The sequence below is a fragment of the Ascoidea rubescens genome (genome assembly GCF_001661345.1).
Source record: "Ascoidea rubescens DSM 1968 unplaced genomic scaffold ASCRUscaffold_6, whole genome shotgun sequence".
In the NCBI taxonomy this organism is placed as follows: Eukaryota; Fungi; Ascomycota; class Saccharomycetes; order Ascoideales; family Ascoideaceae; genus Ascoidea; species Ascoidea rubescens.
The window spans coordinates 286,071-297,239 of record NW_017962918.1 but is presented as its reverse complement, the minus strand read 5'-3'; the positions used below and the strand labels follow the sequence as shown (position 1 = coordinate 297,239).

The 11,169-nt window shown below is 39.3% G+C and overlaps 1 protein-coding gene across 1 annotated transcript; it reads left to right on the top strand.

The window, feature by feature from the left end:
- Nucleotides 1–670: 670 nt before the first annotated feature.
- Nucleotides 671–1,136, top strand: ASCRUDRAFT_75751 (uncharacterized protein; the record flags this gene model as incomplete). The annotated part of the gene is made up of 1 exon (XM_020193202.1): nt 671–1,136. A coding segment is annotated over exon 1 (167 nt), but the record flags the coding sequence as incomplete, so codon positions are not given.
- Between the last annotated feature and the right edge of the window lie 10,033 nt (nt 1,137–11,169).

The window sequence follows — 11,169 nt, the reverse complement described above, 5'->3', positions numbered from 1 at the left end:
AAAGTATTGCAGAGCGCGGTCCTGTGGAAGGCTTATTAACGATTGTTTTTGCACTTTTTTTGGAGCAGGTCTCACATTTTCCTCCCCAGCGGCAGATCCAATCAATGATGGTTATATCTTTTCTATGAGTGTCACCGGCATCACATCAACGCTCATGCCATTTTGTGGTAATGGGCGCAACGACAGATTGAGCGAGGACAACTGGATTATAACTTAGAAGAACTCTGTTTCTAAAAATGGCTTCATTCAAGTAAAAGCAATCATTTTTATCTAATGAGCCGGCCGCTTTAAGTGTGCAGCCACAAATTGAATCAACTTTGTATTTTGAGAAGCATACCAAAGATTGGCAGATGGTCGAACCTTCACAAACAAGGCAGTACCATTAATTGTCACATGATCGGCAGAGACCCCCAATCCATCATCCCTACCTGCCTGAAAAATGATGTCGCTCAGCAATCTGGGACAGGACAATTGTTTTGAGGAGCACCACAAAGATCATATGCGTCAATGTTTGACACAGCAAATGTAGTATTGTGAGGGTCTATAAAGTGGGTGTGAACTGTTTCAGCGTGGGGGGTGTGGCAATCCGGTGCAGCAAATGTGATTACGGCCACTTGATCAGCATCGTAACCCTCGAAGGCTTTGCAATACAGTTCATTAAGTGATTGATTTTAATGCTTTTAGCAAATAAAGTATTGTGCCATTTACGTGAGGTAAGTGACCTGGTGATAATGTCTTCAGGATCTGCTCCAACTGAGCCAGAATGCTTCTGCTGGCTAACTGATTTTAGAGAATCATACAATTCATTGAAGAGTTCTTCTTGCAACACAGCAGGAAATGAACCTTCGAGAGGCAACGTATGGATAATGGAATTCAGAGACACGTTGAATTTTTTTGAATGAACATCATCAGCAAAACTATCCTCTCTCTGATAAAGCCCTGACACAACGAAGCTCGCTGACCAGTTTCGAGTTTTCAGACCGAGTCTGAAATAGAGAACTTGCAAAGATCCATTATTTTTTTTGACTGATTGCTGCAAACATTCACAATTTGGCTTGTTACCTGTGAAAGCGTGCGCATGGTAATATTTTGACGTAGAAAAGTATATGAGAAAGATGAATGTCAATCAGATTGCGAGCCTCTTCTATGAAGTACTAGGATGGATCACACGGCATCACATGGGCAGACCGGTGACAGGCGCTAAAGAAGTAAATGTCGATATCCTGCAGGCTCAGCAAAAACCGCAATTTCTAAAGAACAGTACGAAAATTGCAAACTCGAAAAAAAGGAAATCAAATCCAAGAGCACCTAATTGTTAATGCAACTAGATCATTTCAAAAAAGAGAAGGGGCTCTGATAATCTTATCAAAAGGTACCCGCGGAGAAAGTGATATGATTAAAGACTCTCATTCAAATATGTATCAAGCTTCAAACTTAGCGAATTAGAAACTAAACAATCAAAGTTAAACAAATAAAGCTAACTCCACAAAAGCAATGAAAGCAATCGTCACATCAATTGTATCAATGATTCAAGTTACTGAGATAATTAAAACCTGCAGCAGTTGGCAATTTGGTGAAAAAAATAGCTACATTATTTTTAGGATCATCTCCTGCTGAGAAATTGCGCAATCCATTTATAACATTATATTTAATTGAGATATATTCGGAGTGGTTTGGAATGACGGATATCTTGGAAAGTTGACTGCACAATCGTTTTCGCAACTGATAATTGGATTATCATCATTTTTATTGGAATTTTTGTATTCATCGATTGCTATCACAGGTTATTTGATTAATTTTGTGAGTAGATTTGATTGACTTTCTCATGTAGCAAGGCCACCGATGGCTGCTTGGAAAAGCTGCATTTAGCTGATTTCTCAATAATGAACTATATGTAGCATCCAATTGATTTTCGATCACTAATGCCACCCGCCAAACAGCTGTCAAGGTATCGAAACTGCTCAACTAACAAACCAGCATTGCAATGAACAGTTAATGTGATTGCTTTTAATGATAGCGACACTTCTTTATCACAACATAATTGGAGCTTCCATGGTTCACCAAGAAATTTGCTGAGTAACCAAATACCAAAAACATTATCACACCGTAAAAAGCTTGCAGCAAAATGCATCAAACTGGGGATTTGATATTTCAAACAGATGTTTAGTGAGGATCACGTTCAGAGCAGTCTGCTTCAAGTACCATCTTCAAAACGATAATCATCATTTCTGTATTCTGTCGATGTGATTCATCCTCTATGATTTGCTGAAATATCATTCTCGAGTTGCTATTTAGTAATGTCAAATTGCCAATGTCAGTTTGAGCAATTTGAAGATAGAAACCTAACCTACAACTGCTCTAAGATCAGTTGTTGGAACGTTGATCTGTGATATAAGTTGAGCGCTTGACCATTGCATCTGATTTTTTGAAAGTAATCAATTAATCGTCATGAATTGCGAGCATGCAGTGGTGTTTGTCCATTGAATAATAAAACTCACCTTGATCAGAGGAAGCATTTTGGCAACAAAACAAGTGGAAGGGATGATGGATCTCTTTCTTCCAACAAGAGAAAAATTGGTTGAAACCGTGAGTTGATTTGTGCAACGATCAGGCATTCAAAGAATGCCCATCTACCGAAAACTCAGCAGATTGTTTAATGTGAATAACAATGTTGATATTCCCATGAAAGAATGTAGTTGCGATATCCAATTCATTCACCTCTCTTGATTTTGATGCTACGACTCCCAAAGAAAATTTAGTATTTCAGCACTGCATTAGTGGCTAAAATGGTTTATTTTAGAAAATACATGCAAGCTGAGAAAACCTTTCAGAACCTACTCTGGCCTGAGGACATCAACTAGTTGCTGCTGACGTTATTTGCATCACCGGAAGGCAGCCAGCGGGATCATTGACAGAAGGAAGATCTCCAATAGGTACTTATTGTTCCCAAGCATCGCCTGAAGTTGTGAGTGAAATGCAACAGCGCCGATGGGGTCCGCAAAATTTGGATTATACGACGTAGCGGCATACCCGGCTGGTGTGAAAGATGTCAGAAGAGACTTGTGTTTAATTGTTTTTCTCGGATCTCTTGTGAACAATTTAAGTACATTTTCTTTCTCGTCAAGATGATGTGAGGAGCTCTTTTGGTGTGATCTTCTTGGTTTCCATCATCTGCAGCACCGGTGCGAGGATCACTGTCTTGATCATTATGATCAATGGGTAGACCAGTCTCTTCGAATCCAATTCATTGTCATTGACACCGGTTTTCTTTTGATCATCTGACGTGATTTGAATATTTTAACCATCTGTTTGGAATCTGGTTTTTGATATATCGCTGGAAACAACTGCACGTCAGTTCAGATAGACATTGATGGCTGTGGACACGTTTTCGGCAATAACACCACCACCAATAGCTGTATCTCCTACCACAAAATGGAGTTGCTTGTTTAATGGCAGCAAATGATAGATCTCACCAATGTAATTTGGCTTCATCAAAGGATCAGGAAAACCTCGCAGCAAGACAGCTGCTATTAGGATTGTACACTTTGATGGCTTTTCAACTCAAGTCGTAGCCGAATGAAAAATGAATGCCATCTGTATCACTTAACTTGGTTTCCCAGACTTGTTTTATTATCATGTCTTATTCAACAAATCTACACATCTTCACCCTAGCAGTGGTCGAATTATTTTTGTAAAGTCTGTCATAAGGAGTCGTCAACCGAGCGGCTTGCTTGGAGGGAATCTGCTGCTTGAAATGCGCAGCGCTCATCACTGCTTCATTTCACAATTAATCAAATTTTGTGAATCATTTGACCTTTTTGTGGGCTTTGGCACGATTGATTTCAGCCAACGCTGAGAGACCGTATTTTGATGAAATTCAATAGGATCAGCCAATTCAAGTGTATCGGTTTCAGATTGACACAATTCTTTGAACAGGTTAGATGCAAACTCGTTATCCGCAAGGACTGTATGAACAATTGAATTCAATCATCATTATGTAAACTTAACTTTATGTGCCCACCGAGCAACAGCAAATGAGCGTGTGGCAATGGGAGCGACAACGACACATCATGATTAATGAACTGCAATGATATCTTTGACGGCTGTACCACGGATCGTATAGCACCTCTTCCAATACGGCTGCAACTAATTGGCCGGTAGCCAACATATGGAGAAAGGAATTCAATGCGATTTTCACTTTAAGGATGAGAACATTATTGGCGACATTAGCAGATTCTTTCATGAAGGCCCGATCCAACCGACCAAGCTGAGCAGCTTTGAGATTTAAGACCTGAACCCAAATAGTAAAGTCAGCTGTATCCATCGGGGTTTTTGATTCACCTCTGCGAACTATCCCAATTTGGTTCATAAACTGTTCTAGGAACAGCATAATAATATATTCAGGTGAAACCGAATGTCTGAAAACAGGACGTAGAAAATATTGGCGGCTCTTTTTGTAGGTAACTGAGTTTGATCTCAGACTATCAGTGAAGCAAACCGGTGACAGTCACCCAAGATCCGAATGTTGAAATCGGAGTAGCTCACATTGTAGTTTAGGTGTTCGGGAAAGTATATCAGTTGCTTCCCACTATTATTGAATATACCATTCGCACAGTCTGATCTGAAAGCGAGTTTGCATCCCACTTCTCAAAGTAATTCTGCCACTCTGATGAGATCAAGCATCAAATAGCACTTCCTTACTAGCTCCATGAAATTGGAGTTGCCAATTATTGCCAAAGAGCACTCCTGACAAAGTCATCACAATGTTAATTGAAACTGATTTTTCTCGTTGTTTGCGAAATGAAAATGCGATGAGTGCCGAATCTTTGATGACTTTGATCCCATGCAAACAAATCGGTCCGCAGACTTTTCTTGTCAAATTATTTCTCTGAAAAAACTCAACTGCTGCTATCGTAATATCGTTTGAATGTACTTGCACTTGCTAGGATTGCTAAACAACTCAGCGAAACCTAGTTAGGTGATACAAGAGTTCTCTGCGCTTTCGCCTGCTACAACATGAGTTGAATGGCCTACCAATTTGCCAATTTTCATAGGAGTTGTGTCCATGTCACCTCCTCCTGTTGCTTTGAAGAAGCCAATTTTTCTGGTGAAGATCACAGCATCGCTGCTATAAGTTGAGCAAATCGGTCTGCATTCGGAGGAAAACAGATTGCTGTTTTAAACAGTGATGCTGAGTATGAGATGGACGAACTACTAAGATATACGACAGATCGTCAAGAGTATCCTGATGATATAGGTGCTGAACTGAAACGATTTTCAAATGATTCAAGAGACACCAAAAAAACCAGGTGCTTTCTGACTTATTAAGCCGCTGCTGCTTTTGCCACTACATCTGTGAAACCAAAAGCTGCAGACCCGAACAGGAACCTCGCTTGTCCGTCAGCGCTTCTGCAATGCTTGCAAACAATACTTGGCTGTTAGTTGATTCTTTCATTTGAAACAATTCTGCTGTCTATTCTAGGTAGTTTAGAATGAGTTGATGACCACCTGTTGACGTTCTTTACCTCAGACTGGTTGTTAACGATTTCTCTCAGCGTGAAGGAGTTGATAATACTGCGCCATTTAGTCCAAATATTGAGATTGTGAGTGTCAAAGTCCGTCTGTCTGTTGAAGGGTCACAGTCATTGAATGCTCATCACATTATTGTCACAACCACTGTTTTGCACTGTAATATCGACGCAGAAATCTACAAGAAACAAATCTTCGGATTCGTTGATGAGAGTTTCCTCTCAAAAAGGTTGAAGTTACAGAAATCATATTAAGGACTCAAAGCCCATCGTTATCGTCCTTAGAAAAATTTGCTTAATCGTTTTCATCTGTTTGAGTTGCGAAAAGCCTCAGCTGCGCAAGGTGGGTTTTATTTTTCTAAGAAGCGACAGCACTGGGTGTCTGGAATAAATTTGGTTGATCTTATTAGTGGTGGAATATCTGATGCAACGGTCAAGCCGCTCCAGTAATATCTCAATTCATTTTTTAGAATCGGAGACCTTAGCGTATTTTTGGAACGCTATCTTAAGTCTATGTTGCTGAAAGCAAGGAATCGATGTTTGTAGCAAAGGAGGTATACGTTGGAATAAAGTGTGAACGGGTTGAAGTGGATCACTGTCATTTGCAGACAACATCAATGATTAATATCTTTTGGAATGTGCTATTTGAAACAAATTGCTCTCAGTCAAATGTTGAACAATCACCAATTTGCAGATCAATTGTTTTGATTGTTGCCATCCGCGGCAAGTATTTCACCGTACAAAAGTGCTTTTGCTCTTCCGTTGCTCAGTCCATATTTTGGACCACCTTGCAAGATCCGTTGAAGGTGCTCTGAAGGGGTGTTAAGACAGTCAAAGTCAATCCCATTGAGTTTTCCTTTACACAACAGCTTCATCAGTTGACTCATTTAGAAACTCTGGGAGGGACTGGGCTAAAAACGATGGTGATGGAAAACCTGTTGGTGGTGATCTGTTCCTGATTACTAAAAAGCTCGTTACTAGTAGGTGCAAATAGCAGGCATCGGTCGGCTTACTGATCTGCGATGCCAAATATATTTCTCACACGGAATCAGTCAAAGATGCCGTGAGTAAAATGCAGACTTTCAATTGTATTGGTACTGATATTGATGAATCAATTGCTTATTGACGTAACAGTTGTTTTATTAAAATGGCTGCCGATCTCACCAATCACAGATACTTTAAGCATATTTCAATCAGGTGTCACATTACTAAACTGTTGTGCATTATTGCTTTCACTTTTACAAGAGAAGATTTTAAGAGTAATGAGGCAGATATGATCAGTAAGATGCTGATCGCTGCAGTTATAAAGTATCTCAATGATTTTCTTTATTGACTAAGTAGTTGTCAATTTTAGTTCGGTTAATTACTTTGTTCTTGTTTAATCCGGTTATCGATGCTTGTATGGTTTGTTGCCGGTTATCTTACACTATTGTAATTCAATCAGTTACTGAGTGTAGTTATACTATTTCGAGTTCGGTTAAAATCACATTGGTTTATTGGTTTTCAGTTTCATTGCCACAGTGAATAAGTTGGTATTATAAAGTGCTTGCTTTTTCAATTCATTTAATTACTACCACATATTCTCAATGTTTCATTCTTGAAAAGCGTTAGAGTTTATATTGGAGTTGTTGATTGCAGCATAAGCAGTGGTGAAAATGTTGTGAGAGACTCGGTTGTACACATTTCGTTCCAGGGTGTCTGTCACCGGTCTGTTCACATGACGCTCTGTGATCTAACCAGCTCACTATTGACACCAGCTGCGATGTACTCTACGTTGATTCGTCTTATATACTGCTTCTCCTTAGTATATATTTAAGAAATCGCCACAGCCAATTATTAACCAAGTGGACTATTTTGGCTGGCAAGAATCACAGTAACTATTAGATGCTGCTAACATTACTATTTGGCCTGCGGTCTTTGGCATCAAGGCTGCTCACTTCAGGCTATTGGTTCAACTTTTTATCAACAAATTATAATTTTGCTGATAATATTAATTCAGTGAAAGTAATGATTGGTTTGGATTCCATGTGTCTTACTTCAGTTGCGGGCTACTCACCTGTTGATATTGAAAAAGTGGTTAATTGGGGGTTGTATGGCAGTCATCTATCAGGTATCTTGAAGACTTTGTGTGGAAACATCGGTGTAGAGTTGTTGCTATTATATCCAATTCATGATTTGCGGTTGGTGTCAAGATATATTATCCAATGACTAACATCACTTTCAATTTTTTAATGAATGCCATTGAAATGGTTTTTAAGGTCTACGATACTGAGCAAGTTGGAGCTAATTTGTAGGCCGTTCTTCTTTTAGGCACCAAATTTGCTGAAAGTGCTCTTACTCAATTGACGGACCTATGAATAATTACATGCACTGATGCACTGAGTATCAGCTCGAAAGAGAGCAGCATCATAATTATATGAATACCTTGTTGCCCCACCTGCTTTTGGGTAAACTACTGCAAAATTGGATCATCCATCTGGTCAACCAGGTAAGAGAGATCTAAACGATGACACAAAATGATTGCGATTCCTGCTGCTTCCTGATCAAAAAGCCGGCCCTGTCACTGAGAAAAGACACCCAAAAACACTAATAAGTGGTCTATATCGCAGGCCGTGGCTGCTCTTGTTCTACTTCTTCTTGATACAATTGGGCTAGTACCAGTTGTTGCTGCACATGTGAAACGATTTTGTCTTTCAATTGCTGATGACTACGCTCTAAATGATGCTGCCGCTGCAGTTCCGATTTCATCCGTCCCTGTTGCTGTTTCGAATACTATATTAAATGAGCTCAATTACAATTCGATAAAGCGGTTCATACAGTTATTTTAGAAAACATGTTTACTACCAACCTACTCAAGAATGTTTTGTAAATCGCAAGGAATCAATGATGAAATGTCAGACTCTTCTGACACAGTTCAACAACTGGTTACTGAATGTTGGCAAATCACTGTGTTCACCAATTTCAAAGCAACGTAATTTGAAAATAGTGTTTGTGCTTATTTGTAAGATAAGGCGGTGATGAGCGAAGTATTTTCGTTGAAATTGATTCCCAAAAACCATGGCGGTCAGCTGTCTATACGTATTGAAAAGCTGTAAATAGGAAAATCAACTACTGCTGTGATGATGGAGGTTTGATGCACTGTTTATGCTTTGAACCCCAAGCGAATCAAGCTAGTGAAGTTAAGTGGTACAACACTGCTGTGTGATTCGTTGCCAATGAGATTATTAGAAAGGGCTACCGAGTTCACAAAGCTCCTAACAGGTTCGTTGCTGTCTGGGGTTTTGGTGCCTTGAATAATTTGGTATTTAAATTTACCGATTCAACTTTGCGGTCATCGAACCATCAAGAATGGTGTTCGACTCGCCGACTTTCATTGTGACGGGTGTAATAAGAGCAAATCAGTCCACCGTCATTAATGACAAAAAAAAACCAAGTAAATTGCTGTAGACGAAAGATTAAAAGTAATCACCAATGAACATCAAGAAAAGTTTGACATCAGCTCAGACGATGAAAAGTGAAGTGGTGTCAAGAGTCCATAATTGAATTCTGCGAAATCTGCTGCTTTCGCGGATAAAAGTGATCAAGTTGCTGATGCCAGTTGTGGTACTAAATGTAATTGGGACGAGGTTACTGCAACAAAATCAGTTTGCTCAGACAATCTTAGTGACATTGAAATTGAAATTAGATAGTTTACAAAAGAGTCAACAAATTCAAATATTGACTGCTTTCTGATGACCCACATCTCAAGTGACCACTTTGCTGCAACGACTGAAGAGCGAAAGCTTGCAGATCCATTCTGGTCAGTGGCCTGCTAATGACAGATTGAGGCAGCGCATGATAACATCACCTTCCCACCGGTTGAAGGTTTTTGCAATAATACTCTTTCTGCTCTCTACATGATAGTGAGAGGCATCAGGTGACTTCCCAAAGGCCAGAATGCTTGCTCCAGGGTTCTCTTAACTTGATGTGATTGATTATTGTGAATGATATAGACCTGTAATCGCGTACGAAAGAGTTAGATTTCTTGCTCTTGCGCAGCACCAAAGCCATTCAAGGATGGTCCAAGGGATGTGACAACGGTATTCATTTATGGTGATATGGAGACAGAACTTTACATGATACCACCTCCATTATTTGTTAGTGCTAAGGATCCTGTGAAACATTGGAATTCACACAAATCAATTTATGGGCTCAAAAAAACTTTACTCAAAGAGTACAACAAAACGTTAATTGCTCGCCAGCCTTTTGTGTTGCAAGGCGTTTCAGCTAAGGATGTTGTGTTTTATTCGTCAAATTTAATAGATCACAGCACAGTTCGATTCCAATGCGATGATCATATTCTTGCCTGCTTGTGATATAAAATGGTCAAGCTGGTCAAACTATAGCTCAGTTCAGTTCTCAAAATAAAAAATCTTGGTGAAGTTCTGAATTGATATGTTGAACCTATTGTTGCACAAAATATCAATCGGAATTTGGGATCTAAGTTGACCCCCGTTATAATCATGGATCAAATGTTTATGCTAGGGGAGACTCCTCCGCGTGTTCCACCAATACTGATTAAGCGATACAACATGCTAATTGAAATCGATAGCATTGAGTTGCATGAAAATATGTCATCAATTTTCAAGTTCGATTCAGTGATGATTGGGTTCCGCGGCAAATTGACGTTAGTGGCATATCTTTCCTAGTGTTTGACTGCTTAATCAACGTTTTGGCCCAACATGCTGTCGTCCACAATGAATGATAGATTATTAATGTAAAAATGTATATTAAAAATAGTAGCGAAAAATAGATGTTCAACTTTATCGTAAGGAATTGTGTTGGATCGCAGATTTTCACAAGACCAGAGCGGTGAGAAGACACCAATAACTGATTGTAGACATGCTGGGAATTCGTAAGTGCCTCCATTAATTCAATATCCATACGTGGAGCGATATTATCAATGTAGTGAGACACATTGGCGAACCTGCCGAAGACTTTTCGCGTTGGCCGAGCAGCTGCCAGATGAGGGTGAGTGTTAAGCTCGTCAGCGATATGCTCACAGTCACGGTGAAGTGGGTTTGAAACTCAACCAAAGCTATCCGAATGAACTCACTTTAAGGTAGTTACCTGGCCAGTTCGTTGTTTGGCCTATTCGTTTGCTCGCCAACACCCATTTATCTTATCTACTGATGAAGCGTCACTCTTGGACTCCGATTTAGAAGTGAATGCAAACAAAAATAAATGAATTTGGAAAAGCCAGGATTAGACCAATCAGATGACAAACAAAAGTACATGATAATATCAAATGAATATTTTGTAAATCTAAAAAATGCGCCAGTGAATCAATCATCATGTAACTGTCGCGGAAGTCATATCACCACTGGTTGTCAATCAGACGAAAACAATTCTGAAGTATGGCCAATAAAAATTTCAACGATCACTAAAAGTCAGATAAATCAAAACCACGTAAACAACAAAACAAATACTACGAACTATTGAATTATCAATGCAATTGATTGAGATATTTGAGCAGTGGAGCACAAATTTTTTTAATCAAGATATCAGCAACATTTCACTACGTGTCGACTGATGCAGGAATATAAACAGCATGTTACATTTCCTTTCTAAATCCGTACCTGATTCAAACATGTTTGGAGTT